General features: G+C 43.3%; 1 protein-coding gene across 7 annotated transcripts in view; it reads right to left on the bottom strand.

Moving 5' to 3' along the window:
- Positions 1-25,397, bottom strand: part of LOC138745098 (liprin-alpha-1-like) — a 136,268-nt gene that overhangs the window by 68,468 nt on the left and 42,403 nt on the right. For 6 of the 7 annotated variants that reach the window (XM_069902222.1, XM_069902225.1, XM_069902226.1 and 3 more), the window contains exons 2-7: positions 8,374-8,475; positions 7,067-7,231; positions 3,641-3,715; positions 3,119-3,223; positions 2,203-2,424; positions 1,417-1,563 (exon numbers count right to left, since the gene is read on the bottom strand). In XM_069902222.1, coding sequence (XP_069758323.1) covers positions 1,417-1,563; positions 2,203-2,424; positions 3,119-3,223; positions 3,641-3,715; positions 7,067-7,231; positions 8,374-8,475 — 816 coding nt within the window. The remainder of the gene's footprint in view (positions 1-1,416; positions 1,564-2,202; positions 2,425-3,118; positions 3,224-3,640; positions 3,716-7,066; positions 7,232-8,373; positions 8,476-25,397) is intronic. The other variant, XM_069902224.1, reaches the window with a different exon arrangement.

Below are 25,397 nucleotides of genomic sequence, written 5' to 3'. Positions count from 1 at the left end.
GAAATATTAAAGCATTTAGTCAGATCGTTATGGGGGGAGAGAGAGGGGGTAGAGAGAGGGGGTACAGCTCCAGCTGTATTTTCAATAGCAATGAAAGACTGTTTGACACATTACTTTTAACCAGGGAATTAAATCAAGGCCAGACAAGTCCTTATCTTGCCAGTTTATAAGAACAGGGATTTTTCCAAAGTCCTGGTATATCCTCTTCAATCTTCTACATGAGGCTATTTGCCTTCATCCTCCAAGAAACTTAGTATAAAATAATACAACACAGGAACATGTCCTTCAGCCCACAACATCTGCACCAAAGACAATCCCAATTTAAACCATCTCTGGTGCTTGCATATGATACATACAGCGCTATTGCCTACACATTCACATTACTCCCAAGAAGCCTCAAATCCTATCATCAGATCTGCTTAGCAGCCTGTTCCTTGTACCTACCACTCTCTGAAAGGCATCTGATCTTATATTCTTTAAACTTTCGCCCTCTCAGCACAAACGCATGTCCTCCATTAGATGACATTTTAACCTTGGGGGGAAAAAGATTTTGACTGTTTATCTTATGTATACCTCTCATAACTTTGTAAACTTTATAATCAGGTCCAGCATCCAGCGATCCAAATAAAATGATCCAAGTTTACCAAATCTCTCCCAATAGCTCCCTCAAATTCAGATCCTTCCTGTAAAGTGGCAACCAAAATGACATAATACGGCCCAACCTTTCTCTTGTACTCAACACCCCGATCATTGAAGCATGCTGTGCGGCTTCTTTACAAATCTATCTGCGTGGCTACTTTCAAAGAGCTATGGATGGATGTTCAAGTCACTCTGTACATGAATGCTATCAATGAGAACTGCCATTAACTGTATATTTTCCCCTTACATTACCTCCTAAACTGTAACTTCATATTTGCCCAAATTAAACTCCAACTGCTATTCTCTGACTGTATAAATGTCCCACAATATCTTTTTGTAGCCCTCTCCACTGCCCACATTACTCATCTTTGTATCATCTGCAAACTTGCTAATCCATGCACCTACTTTTCATCTAGCCTGATATCCCCACTGCCACCGACAGCCTGACGTCCCCGGTCAGTTCGACTCCGAAAAACTTTGGATAAATGAGAATTTCTGATTTGTTTCAGATAGAAATGAAAATTGAACAGCACTCTACTTATAATACTTCATACGAGAAAGGAGAAACTGTTGCTTTTTCATACTTTAAGTTGGACACTAAGAAACAATTCATTGCTAATCACCTTCAGTCTCAAATTCAGAAAAGCTATTATGTTGCTTTAACAAGCATCACTTGTTTTTATCTCTTTTCTAAATGATTTTGTTTTCTCTCAATACTTTATTACCGATAGAAACATGCTTAACAATCAGAGCTTTTCTTTCAATGGAGCCAGATACCTGTATATACATGGCATCTTTATTGGCAAGTTCATTTTCAAGTTTATCATTAAGATCATGTACAGACGTAGATTCTCTTTGTGCATTGAGGTAGCGTTTTTCAAGCGTTGTTATTCTTTCTTCCATGTCTTCTTTCTGAGCCATAGCCTGTTAGAATTAGAACATGAATGAGAAGTCACTGCTCCTTCTCCATTCAATCTTCTCTGGCAAAACTAATCAACTCGTATATTGATCTCTAAATATTTCCTCCAAAACTTGCTACTTATGTATGTGTATATACAAAAATTGCAAGCAGGTTGGAGCATTTTTGATAAAACTGCAAATTAACTTAATTTATTGTGGAAATGTCCTTATGTCAGTAGACATTAATCTTTTTTTTTAAACGTAGAAACAAAAATTCTTCTTGCCATCTTCCAGTAGACTAGCCAAATATATTTCCTGGGAACACAATAGGAATGTCCTCCAGTGTATCTAGCATGCAAGCTGCTAGCTTTTTTCCCTCTTCGCTGCCAGCAGTGAAACATTCACAAGTTAAATTCACCACTGCAAGGAAACCACCCACTCGACCATCTTCACGATCTGCATGTCCATGTATTTGGCAAATAGTTCCAGAGCATGGGTTTAAAAATACTACCATAGTCACTTCTACAATGTACTCCCTTACACATGCAGTAATGTGCTACATATGTTCATAATACTCAACCCAAACCCTGAGAAATCTATATTCATTCACCGTTTTTGGGCACACAATCACACTTTCCAGAAACATTGCCTTAGTATTCTTACCTCACGCAGGTCCCTCTGAAGCTTAGTGTTCATTTCCTCAGACTTAATTAAATCTTTGCGGGCTGTATCCAGATCCTCTTCAAGTTCAGATACCCTACTAGAGAGAGCAGCCAGTCGGTCCTTCATCTGCCCGTTCTCCATGCTTTGTTTATCTAGTGTTTCTTGAAGCTCTATTACTTTAATCAAATCTTCATCTTGGATTATAGAACTATTAGAAAATCTCTAAAACAAAATGTAGCAAAAATCTTACATTAATTCCCTTAAATGTATATAAAGAGAGCTTTTTTCCCCAAATGCTGCAAAACTCCCCATGAAATTGTAAGGTTCTGAGAAGACATGCATTGAATAAGCTCAGGTAATTTGCAGAACTACACTCTTGATCGTCGTAAAGCTACAGCCAAGCATTTGCATGTGATGATGTGAACATGGGTGCTTTCAAGGACCTCAAGTGGAAAAGCTGGTACTGAATGCATCTGACTAAAGATAAGGTAATAAAGCTCCACGATCCTGAAGCAATTCTAATGGCAGTCAGGTTGTGAGTCAAGTCTTGCTTAGAAATATCTTTAAAGAACAAACCATATACCAAATCGGTGAGTTTCCTAATTCAGTTGTCTCCCTCCATATCAAAGTGCTTCTATGAAAATTAAATTAATTAGCATTTTCATAAGAACATGAGAATTAAGGTACTTGACAGGTATTTTAACGTACTGTGGAAGCATTAACCACATCTTTCTTCAATACTACAGTATGAAGCCATTCTACAGTACGAGACTGTCATGCAATCTCAGGGCTTGAATCTTCAGTAGAGACTTTACTTTCTGTAACAATTACATTACTTGCAAGTATCTATTAGCCTATTGGTTAATTATAGGAAGCAAATAAAACTGCAATGATAAAATATATCCAGACATCATACCATGCCATTTGTGTTAGGTAAGTCATCACCACCATGATTTTCATCTAATGTGTCTGTTACACCTTTCTTCAGAGGATGGCTGTTTTGCTCTTTAAATAAGGAGATCTGAAAGAAATTATAGAAAGACATAAATGTTGTCTTATAGAAAGTCTTAAATGTTGGAATGAGAAATTCTGTTATGAACACATTAGTTGGTGAGTGTGATGAGAATTTTTTCCTAAATCATGCATTCCCCATGCAGAAGAGCAGTTCCTTGGAATAAAACTCAGGATCCTGCATAATTTTATTATCGTCGTAATTAATTATGAAATTAAGCTAATGATAGCGAAAACCCGATACATGGAAGAGCCATTGCCCAAGTTCGAATTTAATGCTTTCAGCAAAAGCTCAAAGACATACATAGAAATTTTAGTGAATTTTCTCTCATCATGTACATTTGTAATTTTACTTTGTTGGACTCAAAATTTTGATTGGACACCTACGAGTTCATAAGTTGTAGGAACATCTAACATGAATACCAACCTCTTTCTCCCTAATTACAATTTCTTCTTCTAAAGCACTAACTCTTTCTAGTGCTACTCTTAACCGCTCTCGTACCTGGAAAAAAGCAAAATCTATGTCAAGATTCAACTTGCATAATATGGTCTTCAACGTTAATTAAATTATTGTCATTAAAGTTGGTTTCAATCTATTGTGCAGAATTATTATAGTACACTTTTACTTTGTAATGGAGAATTAAACTAATGCTGTATGACAGACTTGCACAACTGTTTCTTTTTGTTAGTAGTGAATGACTGTACCCTTCAAGATAAATTAACCCAGGGCATAAAATAAAACAAATCTTTGTTCTTTTTCATTGCTTTCAGGATATTTTATTCCTTGGATTCTGGGCTTTGCTGTATACTGCATGATTTATTTGTCTTACAATTAACTATAGAAATCTCTGCAAAATGAGCAACATTTAAGGCTTGTTAATTTACCACCTCACTTTGCTTTTTACATTAAAAAAAAATTGAGCGTAAAAACAACTTGGTCATTTTTAAAATCTCTTTCTTCCAGGTTCAACATGTTTTGATTCAATCGCTTTGGAAGATTAAGGCATTCTTTTTGTGATTGCAATCATTTTTAAATTTATGATTTTTTCATCAAGCCCCTGGCTCTGGCAGAGCAGTTCTAGCTGCATGAGGGATCATGGATAAGGAACACAGCCATTGCTCCTGCATTGAGCTGTCGCTGCTTGTTTCTCTCCACGAGCCAATGCGGTACTCAGGTGAACTCTAGGTGTGACGGATGGGTGGGGGGGGGGGGGGGGGTTGCAGCGACAGACAGCCGGGGTTAGGCCCATTTTTGTAATGTGCCTGCAGTCAATTTAGACTGCAGCCGCTCCATAAAAATGTGTAAGGGTCCTAGTGGAAAAATTATGGAATGGAATTTACTTAATAAATTCCGTCTTGACATTTTTACATGGTCAGTGGAGCAGAAAATTTCTGAAAATGTTTTACTACTCAGCAGCTATGTAAGAATGCCTATACAGATCAAAATGATCAAACCCTGTATCTATGCATATAGCTATCATAACCTAAATTTAAAAAAATTAAGCTTTGCAAACTTTGCCAATAACATGAAAAATAGGAGCAAAAACCAGCAAAAAAAATCATAATATATCCAATCTCCAGAAATGTGTAAAAATATACATTTTTAAATGCAAAAACATCACTTCAAATGCTGTATTTAGCATTCTTATTGTAAAATTTCCTCAAGGTTCTACCTGGGAGCATTATCATGCATTGAACTCAAATAAGCCAAAGAGGAGTATATTATTATAGTAAGCTGGTCAAAGTGGCAAACATTCATCTGAAAGGAAGAGGAAAGTGTGAAGAACAGACAAATTTAGAGAGATTTCAGTTCTCAACACCGAAGACACAGCGAAGGACTGAGGCAAATCAGAGGCCATGAGACCACAAAGACTCACAGAATCCTTAGAGAATTGCAGTTGGAGAAGGTATGAAAAAGAGAGATGGATTTGAATAAGACAATCAGAATTTCAGATAGCCAAAATGATAATGTGCAAGAAGACAAGAAAGCAGAGGTCTAATAAACAACAAGTTTATAGCTTGACTCAAATGGTCCAAGGAATCACAATAGCCACTTTCAGGTGCCTTGAGGGTGGCTGAAGGAGCGAATCCCAGCCTGAAGACTCACCTTTCAGGTGACAGCCCTAAAAAGTTGCTACAAGACCAACTAAAAGAGCCTAGTGATATCCAGAGGTATCTTGTAGCGCCTCCACATCTGATGGAGACAGGGCGACTGGTACAGCAGCACCACCCATCATAAATATGCGGCATAGCAATGGCTGTTTTTCCTACCCATAATCCCCCACGCAAGTGGAACCACTCTGTGTTTCCCACACAGTTCCAGCTGCATGGGGGTTTATGGGTAGGGAAGACCGCCATTACTATGCCACATTTTTAGCAGCAGAGAGTGGCCCCAGTGCAAGAGTGGCCAGCCGGGCTGTGACAGCCCACACTGGCCACCCCTGACATCTCCCGCTGGCCGCCCCTGCCTCGACAGCCCCTGCCAGCCACCCCCCCCGCCCTGCTGCCTGAAGCCCCCTGCCCTACTGGGGAGGGGAAGTCGGCGGGGGAACCTTGGGGTAGGGGCAGCCGGTGGGGGAACCAGGGCAGGGGTGGCGGGCAGTGAGGGGGGCTGTCAGGCAGTGGGGAGGGGGGCTGTCAGGCAGCAGGGAGTTGGATCGCCAGCTGATAGTGTCATCAGCCCACCCCAGGCAGCCGCTTCCAGTGGTGCCTCGGCAGAGCCCGGAAATCCGCCAATTATCGGTCCCTGAGGAGGGTTGGTGTCAGAGCCTCAGAGGCGCGTTCGGTGCATTTTCAGATGGGTACTTCATCAGCCGCATTGGGATAGAATATGCGGCTTTACATTGGGGTATTCTGGCCACCTGAAAGAGCCTAATGTTAAATTAAATCTGGAGATAGAAGAAAGCACAGTTAGATGTTGCAGCAACAGGAGGTCTAAGACATTCATTCACACTAAATTTCATGAATTAAAAAAGTAGTCAAAATGGTAAAGGGAAAAAGGGATCCCAGCTTTTGACAATTGTATGACATCCCCTCTCTTTTTCTCAAATCTTTTTTGTCATGGATAAAATGCCTTCCTCCATTTAATCTTTACCAGTGACCATTGCAACCTTCTGCCGACTGACAGAATCCCCAGAACCAGTAACCCATCGAACAAAAAATTTAATTGAAGAATTAAACCAGCTGAAAGTTCTATTATTTTAGATCAATTGTTGTAAGACATATCTCTAGGCCCTTTTATAGAGGAAAAAAAGGCGAATGTAGAGATTCTTATCTCCATAAAAGGTCCAAATGCGGATGGACTGCAAGAATATGCTCCAGCTTCCATCCGCCTAGGGGGGACACTTAAAGGTTGAGTGCAGTGCCTCGACCTCCTCCAAGAAAGGAATGCCACTGAAAGTGACATCATGACCCAAGAGCAAATTTTAAAGCGCTCAGTTTGTTCAGATACAGGGCAATAACATCCACAATTTGTCTCTAAAGGATCATTACTCTATTGAGTAATGGCTAAAGATTTTTGTTCTTTTGGGTGGGAGGGAATGTCTCTATTAATTTTTCACTTGCTGGCGCATATGTTTGATGCCACGGTGACGAGTGGCGCTACTGCACCACTCGCCCTACCTCCCTCAGCTCCGGAAGACAGCTCCCAGCTCTGTTCTCCACAAAGGTAACGCTGGATCCGCATTATAGGCCGTCACTATAAAAGGTAAATTCACCTTTTTTTCCTTGAGGAGGCTTAAATGCAGGGTTGCACCATAAAAGGGCCTTCTGATTATTGTAATCTGAGATAACAGGGAAAGCAAACCATTGTGAAATTTAATGACAGATCATTTGATAAACAGAAACACAATACCTTTTCATCTAAAGCTTTGTGGTGTTCAAATAATGATTTGAGTGCTTTAAGAACTTCCACTTCACTAGATACACCTGCTGGCGATTGAGCCTGTCTTTTTACTACAGTCATTCTGAGTGACCGCTCATGTCTGGAAACAAGACATTCAAGGTGCTCTAAAAGTAGCTGCAAAACAAAACAAAAATTCAATTGAGTTTCAAAATATCTGTCAGTATTTGTTTGCAGGAACACTGCAGTCAGAGAATAATTCATTTGTCTCAATTAATTATTAAAATTGGTATTATAACTATATGGTTTAATTTTGTAGATCACATTTCCTCACTCCCCAATGGGAATCAAAAGTAAACACACTTGGTGAAAATGTTGTACACACATACAGGGCACTTCTTCACAGACTCCACCGTGGCAAAGAACTGTAGTTGACAGCTGACATAACCTTTGTGTCAAGTTCCCCAAACACAAATATCACTAACTTTCAAATCCTAGCTCATGTGGCTATTCATTATCAGGGTGTACCAGGAAATAGAGAATCCAATAGCTTATGTACTGCAGTATAATTCATGAGATCTGTAAGATCATTAATGATTGGGCTTGAATACCAGACAGACAAATTTAATATTCTCACTTTTGCACTTGCTCCAGTCAGCCAACTCTGCACAAAGCAGAAACAAGATCGAACAGTTTCCCAATTTGAGCAAGAACATATTTAACCACTAAGTTGCGGTCATCACTCTCTCTCTCGGAATGATTGTTAATGCTAAGAAGAGAATACTGAAAGCACTGCAGTTAAATTATTCATAACAGCCTGACAGAACAGGAAGGACCGAGAGAAACAGTCATCGAAAAAAATATTATGCAGTTCACATTCTAAAAACAACACCAACATAATTCCAGCAACTAAAATAATTTTTAACAATACATTCATTTGCTTTGAGTATCCTGCACCACTTTGTTAGGCTTCAAAATTCAACTTAACCTTTGCTTCCAGACTTCTATGATTGTTCAGCAAAGGAGGTAAAACGCTATCCAAGAAAAAATGTAACCATCTAAAATGCTAATTTTGCTTCTATCAACAGATGCTGTCCGATCTGCAGAGTAGAATACAGTATTTTCTGTTATTCTATTCAGCATTCACTGAGATGTAGACATCAGGAGCCCACCAAGTTTATAACAGTTTACATTTAAAAGAGGTAACAAAGAATGCTACTGTACTTACAGGTTTAGAATTAGCAGCTCCTTTAGCAACTTCCAGTATAGTTAGAAGTTAAAGCAAATTAAAAGAACAATGTCTCATGCTGAACACTTACTCTTGTATTGTTTCGTTCTGCTTTTAGTTCCGAAATTTCTTCTTCCCGTTCTAGCAAATGCTCTCTGCATACATTTAATTCTTTTGTAAGTGCTGCAAACTCCTGGAAAAGAAAAAAAAAACACAACAATCTTAAATTTTGAGCATTTCACTACTCAAAGCATAAAATTTAACTGAAGTGGCATTCCGTGGCAGCAAGCACAACCAGGGACCAGCAGACTGCACAGTGGCACTGGCTCCAGCAAGCAAACTGGCAGTTGGGGCCAGCATCCCCAACATGGTGCTGGCCCCACTGCACAGCCAACAGAGAGGAACAAGCACGCGGGGAAGAAGGCATTGTCATGTAAGAATGGACCTGTGTGCGAGAGACCCTCTATTGTTATGTGAGCAGTGACATTAGCAAACGGCGGAAACACGAACTCTGTGTGTGTGTGTGTGTGTGTGTGTGTGTGTGTGTGTGTGTGTGTGTGTGTGTGTGTGTGTGTGTGTGTGTGTATCTTTACTCTGAATAGCGTGCTACAATTGGTGACCCCGATGGTTTAGACAGCATCTAAACCCAACAATGAGCGTACCATCAGTCCATGTAGTTGCCTTGAGCCTGGCAGCCTTCTGGACAAATCCACCAGATCACAGCACAGTCCACCCGGTACAACCATGTAGTGAACACCTGGACCAGGACACAGTGAGCCGTGTGGCCAATTTCATTCAGGAGCCCCTGTCAGAAGGTGCCTACGCTGCTTTCAATACCCTTCTCTTTGAAACCTTCTCATTGAAACTTCAAGTTGCGAGAGAGGAGCACGCCTGCTCCACTTGGACAGGCTGGGGGACAGGCCGGGGGACAGGCCCCTATCGGCCCTGATGAACGACATGCTAGCCCTCATTGGGAAGCATGAACCCTGCATAATGTTCAAGCAGGCATTCTTAGAGCAACTATCTGAAGACATCCAACTACTCCTGGCAGATGCTGACTTCAGTTGCCCCGGAAGGTTGCAGCACGAGTGGACATCCTCTGGAAACAGAAGAGAGTACTCGGCATCCATGGGGCTCATCGCCAAACTCTGAGGCCAGAACCGGATTGACCCACCAAGAGAACAGCAATCCCACAAGGGATATGAGCCCAATGACCAGTGGTGCTTTTACCACCACCGATGAGGCTCCAAAGCCCGCCGATGCCGACCCCCATGCATGTTCCAGGGAAATGCCAGAGCCAGCTGTCGCTGATGACCATGATGGCTGACCAGCCTCCTGTATGTGAGGGGCTGTCATTCCGGACAGCGGTTCCTCGTGGACAACAGGAGTAAGGTCAGAGTCTTACCCCCATGACACCAGAAACAGACAAGTGGGCCCCACACTGAGGGCTGCCAAAAGCAGCACAATCAGGACCTACGGCCCACACAAGGTCCAACTACAGATGGGAGACAGCTTCTTTACATGGGTGTTCACGTTGGCAGCAGTGGAACAGCCACTCCTTGGGGCAGACTTCCTCCACTCCCACAGCCTGCTGGTGGACCTGAAAGGTTGGAGACTGGTCCACGCACAGACTTTCCAAACTGTGCCCTCCAGGACGCCAGGCTCCCAGCTCCCCACCTTGACTTGGTACAGTGATCCACGATGACTACGCCAAGATCCTCGCAGAGTTCCCAGCAGTGATTAACTCCCAGTTCACCACAGAGATGCCCCGGCACAGCATGAGGCACCACATCCTTACCCAAGGCCCACCGCTCCATACACAAGCAAGATGACTCCACCTAGAGAAGCTCCAACTAGCAAAGGAGTTGTTCAAGAAGACTGAAGAACCCGGCATAATACAGCGGTCAGACAGCCTGTGGGCTTCTCCCCTGCACATGGTGTCCAAGGCCACTGGAGGTTGGTGATCGTGCGGCGACTACCTCCATCTCAACGAGGCCGCCACGCCAGATTGTTATCCCATGCTGCACATCCAAGACTTTGCAGCTAACCTGCATGGGGCAAAGATCCTCTCAAAAGTGGACCTTGTGTGGGAATATCATCAGATCACAGCACACTTTGACATCATCCCCAAGAATGCCATCATCACCCTGTTCAACCTGTTTGAGTTCTTGCGCGTGCCATTCGGGCTGAAGAATGCCGTGCAAACTTTCCAGCGGCTGATGGCAGCAGTGGGCCGAGACCTGGGTGGAATCTTCATCTATCTGGATGACATCCTCATGGCGAGCAAAGAATGGCAAAAACACTTTGTGCACCTCTGTAATCTCTACACCCGGCTGAGTGAGTTTGGACTGACAATTAACCCAGACAAATTCCAGTTCGGGTTGGAGATTATCAACTTCCTGGAACATAGGATAGCCAAGGGGCCATACCACTGCCCAGCAAGGTGGAGACCATCCGAAAGTTTCCGAGGCCCAGCACGACCAGGGTCTGCAAGAGTTCATTGGGATGGTGAACTTTTATTGCAGGTTCATCCCCTCAGCTGCAGAATCGTGCGACCTTTGTTCCCTCAGATAGCAGGCAAGGCCAAGGACGTTACATGGAACAAAGAGTCAGTGGAAGCCTTGGCAGGCGCCGCTCTTTTACCACACCCCAGGGCAGATGCTTCAACGGCCCTGACGATAGATGCCTCAGGCATGGCAATCGGCAGTATTCTGGAGCAGATCGAAGGAAGCTGGCGACCGCTGGCTTTCTTAAGCAAGCATCTGCAGCCTCCGGAAATGAAGTACAGTGCTTTCGACAGAGAGCTGCTGGCACTGTACTTAGCCATTTGCCACTTCTGCTACTTCCTCGAAGGCAGGACATTCACAGCTTTCACCAACCACAAACCCTTAACCCTTGCCCTGGCCAAAATCTCAGACCCCTGGTCAGCTTGCCAACAGCACCATCTATCACACATCTCTGAGTATACCACAGATGTGCAACACGTCTTGGGCAAGGAGAATGTGGTGGCGGACCTTATCCAGGCAGAACATCCACACGCTATCGAAGGGGGTGGACTTTGTGGCGTTGGTGAAGCAAGATTATGTGGAGATGCCCCAGTACAGGATGGGCATCTCGCGAGTGCAACTATAGGACACTCCAGTTGGTGCAGGTAACACAACCCTCCTGTGCGACGTGGCCACCGGACAGGTCATACCTATTGTTCCAGTGGCTTGGAGACAACAGGTTTTCGATTCCATCCACAGGCTGGCTCACCCATCTATCAGGACCACAGTCCGACTGGTGGCCAGCAAATACATGTGGCACGGTCTCTGGAAACAGGTCAGCAGGTGGGCAAAGGCGTGCAAGCAATGCCAAACAGCCAAGGTGCAGCTGCATACCAGAGTCCCACCACAGCACTTCGAGCACGCAGAGCGAAGGTTTGACCACGTCCATGTGGACATCGTGTGACCCCTACCAGTATACTAGTGCTTCCACTACCTGTTCACAATGGTCGATCATTTCACCAGGTGGTCAGAGCAGTCCCACTGGCGGACACCTCCACGACTTCATGTCCCAGGGCCCTCATCTCCTTCTTGGTGGCACAGTTTGGCATACCCTTGCACATTACATCAAACAGAGGGACCCAATTCACCTCCAGCTTATGGTCCAGCCTTGCCAGCCTGTGGGGCGCTCAGCTATTCCACACCACAGTCTATCACCCACAATCAAATGGGCTGGAGGAGTGTTTCCATAGGCACCTCAAGTCCACACACATGGCCAGACTACAAGGACCCAACTGGGTAGACAAGCTACCATGGCTACTGCTAGGAATCCACACAGCATCCAAAGAGGACCTCAACACCTCCGCCGAGCTCATCTACAGAACCCCATTGGTGATCCCTGGGGAATTCATACCACGCCCGGACAAGCAACCAGATGACACAGCAGCATTCCTCCACAAACTACACCGACCAAGCACGGACAAGTGACAGCTAACATACTGTGAGTAGGTTTTCATCTGTGGGGGTCCACACTGCCCACTACAGAGGTCGTATGAGGGTCCATTGTGGGTTACACGCAACAACGGCGCCACATTCGAAATGGAGGACGGAGATAAGAAGGAGGTCTTCACTATGGACAGGTTAAAGGCAGCACACCTGAACCCAGCTCACTCAGTCGAAACGCCAGCAAGACGCAGGAGAGGCAGACCGTCAAAGCCTACAGAGACATTGCCTACGGACACCCAAGACAATACCACCAGTTCTGGGGATGGTCATGTAGCGGCACGCTACAACCAGGCGGCAAGCACAACCAGGGACCAGCAGACTGCGCAGCAGCACTGGCCCCAGCAAGCAAACCGGCAGCAGTCAAGAGGCTAAGGCAGCATAGGGACCAGCATCCCTAATATGGCGCTGCACAACCAAAAGAGAGGGACAAGCGCGCGGGGAAGAAGGCATTGTCATGTAAGAATGTACACGCACATGGGAGAACCACTATTGTTACGCGAGCGGTGATGTTAGCACACAAGGGCAAATGGCGGGAACACAAACGATATAAAAGTCGGGCTTTCCACCCCAATAAAGCAGAGCTACACCTGACTATACTCATGTGTACATCCTTACCTTGTGTGAATGAGTAGTGCGCGGCTACGTAACTCTCTTTCTAAAGCTAGAATTAATTGACAAAATAGAAGCATTTCACCTCTGTCTCATTTATGACACCCCAATTGCAATTTACACCTATTTACCTGAAATGTCAGGTTATCATTTTATTTGATGAATATTTATGACAAGAATAATCAGGCTTGGCAAAAGGAAATGGGAGATCAAATATACTAGTGAGTTATCTGCAATCAATAAACATTGTAATAAGCATTGTAAAGGATTGATGGCTCCAGACATTAAGGAAGCTTCATAAATTGAAATGATTTCAGATAGACAAGCCAAACCTCAATGCCTACTGACACAGATAAGATCAAAATTGCTGCCACAGCATCACAAACCTTTCAGTACACCCCACAAAGCTTCAAAAATATTTTATATGAATTGCTTTGCAACAGCATCCCCCCTCCTCAACCAACTAAAGAAAGTGGATGATGTCATATGCATTCATGTTTTATCTTTTTGTTTCATATGCCTCTTTTCCAGCCACTTCCCAGTGATCAAGTACGACAGATCCACTGCAGTTCTGAAGTAGCTGAGGCAAACTCAGATGTTGGATCAGGCAAGAAGGTGACTCATTTAAAAACTGGTGTGCTCTTTTTATTGTTTATGCTGAACTTCTGCATCCTTTCCAAAAGGGTTTCAAAGTTCTCTATGCTCTCTTGAATGCTCCTCCTCCATTCCAAGTAGTTATGGGCTCAAGACTCCCAAAAGTCAGGAAGAATGTAACATCCTTTCATGGCGGCATTGAAAACATTCTTGAACAGTTTCCTTGATCTACCTAGTTGTTGCTGTTAGTGACCAAGCTGCAGGTAGAATGCCCATTTTAGGAGACTGACATCGGGCACAAGAACGACACAGCCTGTCTTTTGGAGCTAGGGATAATGGCCTATTCATTATTGCCAGGTGAATCATGAGCTGCATGCTCAATTTAAGGTCTTGATCTTCAAACTCTTTTCTTCAAACAATCCATGTATGGGCTGGTGCAATGAACTCAATCACCCACATATACATTTATTGAGAGCTTGCTCCAAGATTCAGTAAGCAGTCGGCATTTTCCAAGGACTCAATGAACCTGTATTTCTCAGATTGAGGGTGTCGTTATCAGAGTGTCATATTGTCAGGTAAACAGCCCAGAAACATGCCCTTTGGCCCAATTTGTCCATGTTGACCAAATTACCTCTGGACGAATCAAACTTGGCCCGCATCTCACTCTTTTCTGTCCTTGAGCCTTGTTCCATATATGGCATGCTGTGTGGAAAAAGTTGCCCCTTAGATCTCCTTTGAATCTTTCCCACCCCACACCAAACAATCCATTGCCCTCTAGCTTTAAACTCTCCTATCCTGGGGAAAAGACTGAATATTCTGGGGACAGATTGGTTCAGGATGCTTATGCAACGCCCATTCTAGACATGAGAACGGAAACACATGCACCAGTGGTCAGAATCAAACCCAGTTGTCTGGAACTAAGAGGCAACAGCACTAATTTTATTACTATTTTGGCAGTTATTGGCTTGTGAGATGTTTTTGGACAAATTTAGGTGAGCAACCGCAGTAGTCATTGCAGGCATTGTGCACTCGTGGTAACAGGAACAAATGTTTAGGAAGTGTCAATCAATCTGTGCATTGATGAATCAAGTGCCACTTCAAAATAGTATTGACAAGACCTCTATCATTTTACCAATGAGAGAGCACGGACTGACTGGGCAGTAATTAGTTGGGTTAGAATCTTACCCTTTCTGTCAAAATTATCCATCTGGGTAATGTTGAATGCTGTCCCATGATGCCAATGTTGTATCTCTGCTGGAGCAGATTGGCCCAACCCAACTAGGTGTGGGTCTTCAATTTTATAGCTGGGATAATTTCTGGTTCCTTTGTCTTTCCTGAATCCGGTGCTCTCAGATGTTTTTTGATATCATGAATGAATTTCCCTCAGATAGCATTTTATCCCAATTTTTTTGCACTAACTATAAAACATGCTGTAATTTTGACATCAATCAATAGGCCCTTTCATAGAGTGAAAAAACACAACCATAAAGGTGGAGATTCTCCGCCCTTAAGTCACAAAACTTACTATCATAAATGCTCCGTGAGCAGCTCCAAGGTGCCGACTCCAATCCCTCTTCAACCTAGTGTCAGCTCCGCCACACATCATAAATGTACTGCTGCTGCAAGCGGCTGGCTAGGAGTGGGTTGATGACGCTGTCAGCCCATGACCCAGGAACCACCACCAAGGTTCCCATGATGATTGGTTCTGGGGTTAGGGCTGCAACCTCTCATTTCCTCCTCTCCCCCTTGCTCCTTCTCAAAGGCTGTCGAGACCGAGAAGCAGCAAGGAGCCAGAGGCCCAGCAGGGGAAGGAGAGTCAGAGCCCACTGAGCTGCCAGGGCCAGAGGGCAAAGGGACCCGGGTGCCAAGCTCCACAGCTTGGGAGGAAGGAGGACAGATACCGAGGAGTGGAGACAGAGCAGAGCTGGGGAGTCCAATGGATGCAAGAGGGGAGCAAAGAGCCGGAGGAGCAGTGCCAGGCAGAAGAGCTGGAAGCATGATCAATGGCTCTCTTTGTTATCCATGATCTCCCATGCAGCTGGAACAGCTCTGCATTTCCCAGAATAGATCCAGCTGAGTGGGGGATTATAGGTGGCCATTGCTCACCATGTTTGTTAGACTTCATGGCGGTGGATAGCACTACAGCACCACTCGCCCCGCCTCCATGCTACACTCTGGAGGATGCTACGAGGCACTGCTTTTTATAAAAATGGCGTGGGAGCAGCTTTTTAGGGTTGCTCCGTAAAAAAGTAAATAGAATTTTTTTCCGCAGATAGAGCCAGGCTCGAGGTGGAGGCTCAGCATTAAAAAAACGTTATTAATGGTGAGGGGAGGGAGAGGGTAGGAAAGAAAGCTGTTCTGTATTGGTCAATGAGTCACTCAGTCTGTTCCCTCTATATCAAAGTCAAAACTGATAAAGGGCAGAGTTTCAGTACAGCAAAGGAATAATGGGATTTAGAGTAATACAGCAGGATAATGCATCTTATGGAAGATCATTGTATACCAACTTATTGCCACTCATCTGGATAATTCAATAACGTGTAAAGCCTCAAACCAATGCATGAAACATAAATAACTTTCACTTCAGAAAATGAATACAACACATTCAGCTTTCAGAATGAAAGTCAGTGCAGATGTTTTAACTTCTTTCCTGGTTCTGAACTACCTTGTTCATTGCTACTTTTAAAGCAATGCCTACGTTGCACAGAATTATCTGCAATGTTCCAAAAAAAATAATTGTACATAATATTACATATCAATTTACAGTCTGAATTAATATTTAATGAGGAACCAATAAATTATTCAGTTGTTAGAAACAGGTGCTCACAAAATGTCCACATAATCAGCACCCCCTAATTAGTCTTGCACTCAACAAATCTGTCATTCTGTTACCTACAGCAAGACAAAGTCACAGCAATACCCAGTGACTCTCTGGGTACTAACCTACAAACAACCTAAGTGACTTAACCCTCGACCCAATTAAAAAGTGTAAACTGGGCCAGATTAAGCGCAAGAGTGATGACAGGGTGGGTTGTAAGGTTGGGTGTGCATATTGTGCAGAAGAAGTTGTCCAAATCATCCAGGAGTTTCCTGCTTTTGGATCCAGATCCTATTCTGTCACCACTGTGTGGGAGCTGGTACACAACAACCAATGAATGTGGAAAACATTCATTCAAAGGCATCCATCACTCCTCAGGACCAAATTATCTTTAATCTTGAGGGACGGCAGGGATGATTGGGGGAGGAGATCCTTGAGGAAGGGCATGCTGGATTCATCTATTTGTCATATTCAAAACATACTTGGTCTACAGCATATCAGACTTTTCTATTCTCCCCAACCATCTGCCTTGCAGCAAAGGGATGGTGAGAACTTATTCCTTTTCCTTACTTTTCCAATTTTGATGAAAGGCTAATGCAAAATATCAGCTGTGTTTCTCTATCCATGGTCACTTCAATATACTTAATTATACTTTTAGACCATGGAATAGTACAGCACTAATCCAAAAATCTGAAATTCAAAACCTTTTGAGCGCCGATGTGATGCCACAAGTGGAACATTCCACACCTGACCTCACTTGCCTATGTGGGGCTCTGACACTCTGTTGCTACCAGTCTGTTACCAACCATTGTCACCCCCACACCTACATGTACTCACTGTGATGACTCTGGAGGAAACATTTTAAGCTAACCAGCATAATTTCTAGTATTTGGTTGCTGTATTTATCTTCTTTTGTAAGCAGAGATCAAGTTTTTTTTTTGGTAAGTACAAAATATTATTTTCATGTGAAATCTGAAATTCATCTCCTCCTAAAATGCCACATTTGAGTGTAGCATAAGCGGCAACATTTTTGTGTTGAAAAATACAAAATAGTGTACTGTAATCTTTTGATCAAAACACAGCATCGTAGGTGGAGACTGATAGCTTGCTGTTGTTTGTTGTTTAACAGCTGATACCAACCGGGATTCTGCTGATACTAAAGTGCTGCTTAGTTACCCTAAACATTATTCAAAAATCCAAAATCTGAAACACTTCTGATCTCATTCATTTCAGATAAGGGGCAGTCGACCTGTACCAACATATGTAAACCTACTCCAAAATCCATCTAATCCTTACCTCCCTCACACTTCTCTCCACCACACCCCCACCCCCCAATTTTTCTTGGATCTCTATGCTCATTTAAAAGTCTTGCATCCATGTGCTAATCTGTTTCTTAAAGGTCCATAATGTGTCAGCCTCAACCACTACCGTACATTCACGTGTAATAGTCGACCCTCCTATTATTGGCTCTGCTGCCTGCCTACCAGAGATTTTAACATCAAACCACAGATCCTCGTCTCAGCCAGCCCACTCATCAAAGCTCCCGACGCCCCAACCATGGACCCTTGTCTCTGCCACCTGCCCATCCGAGCTCCCAACGCCCAGACCGTGGACCTTTGTCTCAGACGTCAACCCATCCAAGCTCCCGACACTTCAAAAGCAGACTTACTTCTTGGTCCCTGCCATCCGCCCATTTGAACTCCTGATGCCTCAAAGCAGGTACTTATTACAATCAAAAATAGAATGAGTATAATAGTCGACCGCTTAAATTTTACCCTAAAAATTTGTTCACAGCATATATACATGTGTAATAATCGAATTCTATGTCTGACATCTCCCCTAAACTTTCCTCCATTTAGAGAACCAGTATTTGCAGTTTTTGTTCTAATTATTGGTTCCTGAGATGGCAAGTCTGGCATGTGACAAGAGATTGAATAGGCTTAGGCTCTATTAAGGTTTAGAAAAAGATGCAGCTATGGAAGACAAGAACAACAAATTCACTGATGATGCAAAGATTGGTGGAGTTGATAACAGTGTGGAAGATGATCATACATCAGCTTTTGGGCAATATTCAATGTGAACTGAAATTGCTCCCCCACTGGGGGGAAAAAATGTTTCTGTTTTAAATCTGCAAGTACCAATGTATCAAACAAAGAATTGCTGAAAGCACTCAGTAGGTCAGACATAATCCATGGGAAGACATGGTCAATATTTCAAGTCAAAACCCTTCATCAAGACTGTACCAAGGTATATTGTGTAAATTTTAAAGAGAACATAGTCTTTGACCGAAAAGGCACTCTGCATTCTGAGATATGCATGCATACAACTGTTGTTTCTTTTTCTGGATATCATGAAAGAAATGCTTACTTGCATACGTCATCCAGGGATCTACTTGAATTTAAAAGATGTCCACTACAGGTGAAATTTCTATATAACACTTAATCAAGCCTTGCATTTCATGGTCACTTTTGTAGTACAACAGATATAAAATTTGATTGCAAGGTTACAAGGGGAAAGCATGAGGAGGGAAAGAAATATAATTTAGTCAATAAAGATTAATATTAGTTGCATCAGGGAAAAATAATTGTAATTGAGATTAAAAACTGGCAGTGCTGTCGGAGCTGCTTTCATGGCAACGCTGCCACTGGTACACACAGTGTCCCCCATGGGGCCCAACCACCCAATCCAACTTTCATTGGCTCCATACAGATTTTAAATGGCCTGTTAAAGGACTCGATGGTGGTTTATTTTAAAATCCTGTGGAGGCTGGGCCCAAGATTGTGGCACCTATGTTCAGCACCACAAGGGGTTGCAGACTTCAGGGAACTGGAGAACTGGTGCAGGGCACCAGAAAACAGGGAGACCATCCTCAGTTTGAGAATGAGAAGCAGACCAACGGGATGGTGACCATAGTGGCAGACCAATAAGGTCTATGTGGCAGCCTATTGGTGACTCAAGGTAAGGACCCCGTGCAGAATGCGGGGTGCTGGCTACTGCGGTCAAAGGACTCACTCTCACCAGGCTGCCGATTGCAAGTCAGTCTGGCTTGAACTTGGCTGAAGGGGTACCATATAATCAGAATTGAGATGCGAGATGGTGCTGAGGGCTTCCTGATCATAAAAGAAGTTTGGATCTGGAGCTCAGGTTGGTTTGGACTGAAGGCTGTTTGGCTGTAGAGGCTGTGGGAGTGTTGGAAGAGAATCTATGGACACAGTGACTCTGGTCAGAAGGTGGGGGGGAAATTATGTGGGGAACAGACTCTTTTCCTTCTCTTTCTCTCAGGGGCACTGGGCAATTTCTGCTGATGGTGAATCGTTGTCTGCCTTTCAGTAGACTAACGGAAATTTTATGTAATACCTGTATTACATTTTCTGTTTATGACATGACAATAAAAGAATCTTGAAAAGCATTTACATCAGTCCTTCATACATTTATTTACAAATTGTTTTCAGGTCTCCATTTATTTACGTAACATTCCATTGTGCTGTATTTGTAGTCCACAGTAGTTTTTTTTTACAAACACAAAGTGGTTCCATGAAAGAATATCATAATGGAGTCCAATCAGGTAAAATGACTTGTATTGTTAGTGCTCAGAGCCTTCAATTTGTGGAAAAAATTTAGTGGTGGTATTTTGACACAATCTTAAATTATTGTCTAAATGTGACATGGAATAAGAAATACTTTCAGCATTTAAAGCTCCAGTGAATTGGTGCAATCAGAGAGATTAGTCCAAGTAATAACTCAACAGCAACACTGTTTTCAGCTTATAAATGCTATTAAAGCAGGAGGTAGGCTCAATGTCTGGAAGCTCAAACTAATGAATCCTGCTCACAGAAGACATTCACACTATAATTTTTAATTACAGTACTTCCTGGCTCCCCCACCCCCCAGGAATTAAAAATCAATCTGTTCCTGGAGATAGAATGTAGAGTAGCGATGAAATTTGTTTGTCTAACTGGAAGTCTACAATCAATGGTGTTCTGCACAGTTCAGTGGTACTGCCTTTATTAATTGATTTTGATATTTTACATATATAAATGACTTGGATGAGAATTTCTGCAGTATGATTAACAAGTTTGGTGACAGCACAAAGATTAGTGTAAATGATAGTTTCCCAACACAAGTCAGCTGGAAAGTTGGACAGAGCAAAGGTAAATCGAATTTAATCCCGACAAATGAGTCATCTAGCACTATTTGGATCTGTACAGCCAACTCAAGGAAGCTTAGAAGAGTTGCTATATAGGGGGCTTTTGAATTGCAAGTTTATAGTTGCCTGAAAACTGTGGCAGAGATAGAGGGGAATGAAGGAATTTAGCTCACTTGTCTTCAGTGCAGGGGCGTGGAGTTTAAAAGTTGAGACAAGACATTGGTTAGGCCATACCGGGAATACTGTATGCAGCTCTGTTTACCACACTATGGAAAGGTTCCAGTAGCACTGGAAAGAGCGCAGAAGTAATTTGCGAGGTTGTTGACTGAAATTAAGGGCTCCAGACACAAGGAGAATTGGCTAGGATTGGAGCTCAAGAGGCTGAGGGTGACCTTTTGTTGGAGTTTATATAATTGTGCCCAAGACAATCGTAACCTGCTCTAATCAGTAGCCACGGATGACAGTGTGCTGTTCAGGAACTGAGATGCTGCCTTCAGAGCAGATGACAAGGTAGCCCAAGCTTCTGCAAAAGCCATCAGGGAAGCAAAGTGTGCATATGCCCAGCATATTCACAAGGACATGCACTGCGCGCGGACGCTGCGCGTGGAAGGACAGGCGCTGCACGTGGAAGGACAGGCGCTGCACGTGGAAGGACAGGCGCTGCACGCGGAAGGACAGGCGCTGCACGCGGAAGGACAGGCGCTGCACGCGGAAGGACAGGCGCTGCACGCGGAAGGACAGGCGCTGCACGCGGAAGGACAGGCGCTGCACGCGGAAGGACAGGCGCTGCACGCAGAAGGACAGGCGCTGCACGCGGAAGGACAGGCGCTGCACGCGGAAGGACAGGCGCTGCACGCGGAAGGACAGGCGCTGCACGCGGAAGGACAGGCGCTGCACGTGGAAGGACAGGCGCTGCACGTGGAAGGACAGGTGCTGCATGTGGAAGGACAGGCGCTGCATGTGGAAGGGCATCCAAGGACATCATCAACCACAGGTCTACACCATCTGTCTGTACTGATGCACCCCTCCCAGACGAACTGAACAACTTTTACACACATTTTGAGGCAAAAAATGATGTTGCGTCAAAGAAGACCACCCCTCCTCCACGTGATCAGATGCTGTGTCTTGCAGTGATCGATGTGAGAAGTGAGCTAGGCAAGGTCAACCCACGGAAAGCTGCTGGACTGGATAACATCCGCGGCAGAACGCTCAGGGGATGTATGGCTCAGCTAGCAGATAGTCTCAATGACATCTTTAAAATCTTCCTGAGAAACGCTGTGGTCCCAACATCCCTCAAAGACACCACCATTGTCCCTGTGCCAAAGAGGTTGTCTGCATCTTGCCTCAATGATTACCGCCCTGTCACGTTCGTGCCCATCATCATGAAGTACTTAGAGAGGCTTGTCATGAGGCACATCAAGCTATTGCTGCCCGTTACAGGACCCTCTGCAGTTTGCATACTGACCCAACTACTCCACGGACAATACCATTGCCACAGCCCTCACCCACCTGGAAAACAAGGATTCATATGTTTGAATACTGTTTATTGACTTCAGCTCAGCATTCAACACAATCATTCCTCAGTACCTGATAAGGAAGTTGAACCTACTGGGTCTAAGCACCAGCTCCATGGCCAAGAAAGCCCAGCAGTGTCTCTACTTCCAGTAAAGGCTAAGGAAAGTTCATCTCCCACCACCCCCCCCCCCACCCCCACCCATCCTCATTATGTTCTAAAGAGAATGCATTGAAAACATCCTGTGCATCTGCATCACTGCCTGGTTTGGTAGCTGTACCTCCTCGGACCGAAAGACCCTGCAGAGGATAGTGAAGTTAGCAGAAAAGAACATTGAGGATTCTCTTCCTACCACGAAGGTTATTTACAACACTCAATGCAGGTGAAAGGCAATAAACATTGTGAAGGACTCCAAACATCCCTCAAGTAAACTGTTCCCTCTTCTGCCATCTGAGAGGAGGTACTGCAGCACTTGGGCCCTCACATCCAGATTGGGCAAGTCCCCCCCCCCAGGCCATCAGACTCCTGGATTCCCAGAACATATGTGCATAGAGTAGCTTGGTACATTGAACTCTTACAATATACGTCTTAATATTTAATATTTTACGTTTAACTTCTATTTATATCAATATGCTCCATGGGCCTGGAAAAATGTTACTTTGTCGTTAATGTGCGAGCATGGTATGAACGATAAATTAACGTGACTTGACATGAAAGGTGATTGAGAAAGTCAGGAAGGTACTGGATCTCAGGAGAGAGAGTTTGCAGAATGCCTATGGGATGGCTTTTTGGAGAAACTCGTCAATAAGCCAACCAGGGGATTGGCAGTTTTAGATTCAGTGATGTGTAATGAACCTGAGGTGATTAGGGAGTTAAAGGTAATGGAACCCTTAGGAAGAAGGGATCATAATATGATTGAGTTCAGTTTCAAATTTGAAAAGGAAAAGTTGATATCAGGTGTTTCAATATTTCAGTGGAACAAACGAATATACAGAGGTATGAGAGAGGAACTGGCCCAAGTTGACTGGAAAAGTAAGCTCGATTGAGGGACAGCAGAGCAGAATTGGATGATATTTCTACAAGAAGTAAAGAAAGCGCAGGTAGAAATACTCCAAGGAAAAGGAAAATTATCAAGAGAGGTTAAAGCGATAATAAAAGCAAAAGGGGGGGGGGGTGGGATAAAGGAAGCAAAGATTAGTGAAGAAACAGGACTTGGTAACTTAAAAACTTACAGCAAGAGAAAGTCATAGGAAAGAAAAGATGAACTATGAAAAGAAGTTGGCAAACATACAAAAGAATATTAATTTTTAAAAAATATATAGAGTAAAAGAGAGACACTGGTAGATATAGGAATGATTGAAAGTGATGCTGGAGAAATTATAATGGGTAACAAAGAGATGGCAGAGGAATTAAATGAATATTTTGTGTCAGTCTTCACAAAGGAAGAAAACAGCAATATACCTGATAGAGGTCTCAGGGAACAGAATTAAGAACAGTCAAGATTACTAGAGAGATAGTACTCAGAAAGCTTAATGAACTGAAGGTAGCTAAGTCTCCTGGTCCGGATGAGGTACACCCACGGGTTCTAAAGGTTACAGCTTTGGAGATTGTGGAGGCATTGGAAATAATTTTCCAGAAATCAATAGACTCTGGCATGGTTCCAGAGGATTGGAAGGTTGCAAATATAGTTCCGCTGTTTAAGAAAGGAAGGAGGCAGAAAAAAGGAAATTATAGGCCTATTAGTCTGACATCAGTAGTTGGGAAGTTATTGGAGTCGATCCTCAAAGATGAGGTTATGAATACCTTGAGGTGCATGACATGATAGGTCCAAGCCAGCATGGTTTCATGAAGGGAAGATCCTACCTCACCAACCTACTGGAATTTTTTGAGGAAATCTCAAGTAGGGTGGTCAGGGGAGAGGCTGTGAATGTTGTGTACTTGGATTTTCAAAAGGCCTTCTTTAAAATCCTGCATAAGAGGCTGCTTAACAATATGAGAGCCCATAGAATTACAGGAAAGAAATTAGATTGTATGGAGCATTGGGGCTGATAGGCAGAAAGGAATCAAGGGATCCTGTTCTGGTGGGTTGCCGGTGACTAGTGGTGTTCCACAGGAGTCAGTGTTGGGGTCACTTTTTTTTTTACAATATATATTGATGATTTAGATTATGGATTGAATGGTTTTGTGGTCAAGTTTGCAGATGACACCAATTTAGGTGATGGAGCTAGAAGTGTTGAAGAGGTTCCAGAGAGACTTGGACAGCTTAGGAGCGTGGGCAAAAAAATGGCAGAGGAGATTCAGTGGTGAAAAATGTATGATTGTACATTTTGGAAGAGGAAGTAAACAGGCATTATCATTTGGAGGCAGATATTATTATTTTGGGGAGAAAATTAGGTGTTGATGAGGTTCTACATACTCATGTGACTGGTGAGAACTCATTTGGAATACTGTGTGCAGTTTTGGGCCCCTTATCTTTGAAAGGATGTAATAATATTGGAGAGAGAACAGAGAGATTTACCAGAATGATTCCAGGCATGAGTAACGCTTAGCGACTCTTGGGCATATTGAAGAATGATCTCATCGAAACATTTCTAATGCTGAAAGGTTTGGACAAAGTAGATGTGAATAGGATGTTTCCCTTGCTTGGTGAATACGGGACAAAAGGGCACCATCTTAGAATTAGAAGGTACCCATTTAAAACAGAGAGGAGAAATGTGTTTAGTCAGAGGGTCATGGATTTGTGAAATTCACTACCACATGCACCTGTGGAGAACAGATTGTTGGGAGAGTTTAAAAGTGAAATTGATAGGTATCTCATTAGTTAAGCTATCAAGGGATATGGAGAAAAGACCAGAACTTGGAACAGTTTAGCTCAGAGTGGATTTGCAGAGTAGACTTGATGGGATGAACAGCCTACTTCTGTTCCTTTTTCTTGTGACTTGACTTGAAATGCAAGTGGATTACCATAGATAGGCATTTCAGTTGCATGGGCAAGAAAACCAAAGGAGTTGTTCCTCTGTTGAACAACCCCATGACTCTAATCCTGACAGAACAGATATGTACATTAAAATGAAGCATTTCCTTTCCTTAGATAGGTTTTCAAAGGTAATTGGTCTGCCCCAATAAGATGAACTTATTTAATAGCAAGACAATGAATGCTCCAAGAAATCAGCAAATCAAAATTTGTACCGTTATTCACTGGTATTTAGAATTTTATGGTAAATGTAAACAAATATCGGGTGCAACGCCCTCAAGCATTTTGTACCAGTTTGCTGCTCAATCTGAAGAAAATAAAACCAGAAGATCAATGGCTCTACAAAACTGCAAATGTTGATGTTCTATGGTTATATATGTTCACGACGAGGAAAGGGAGAAGTGTGTGGAAGTAAATTTAAGAAGAGTAAAATATTAAAACTAACATTAATGCAAAAATTCACGGAGCTTA

This window comes from Narcine bancroftii, chromosome 1 (genome assembly GCF_036971445.1).
Source record: "Narcine bancroftii isolate sNarBan1 chromosome 1, sNarBan1.hap1, whole genome shotgun sequence".
NCBI lineage: Eukaryota > Metazoa > Chordata > Chondrichthyes > Torpediniformes > Narcinidae > Narcine > Narcine bancroftii.
Note: the sequence above shows the minus strand (reverse complement) of the source record. Positions and strands in the feature narration are given on the sequence as shown.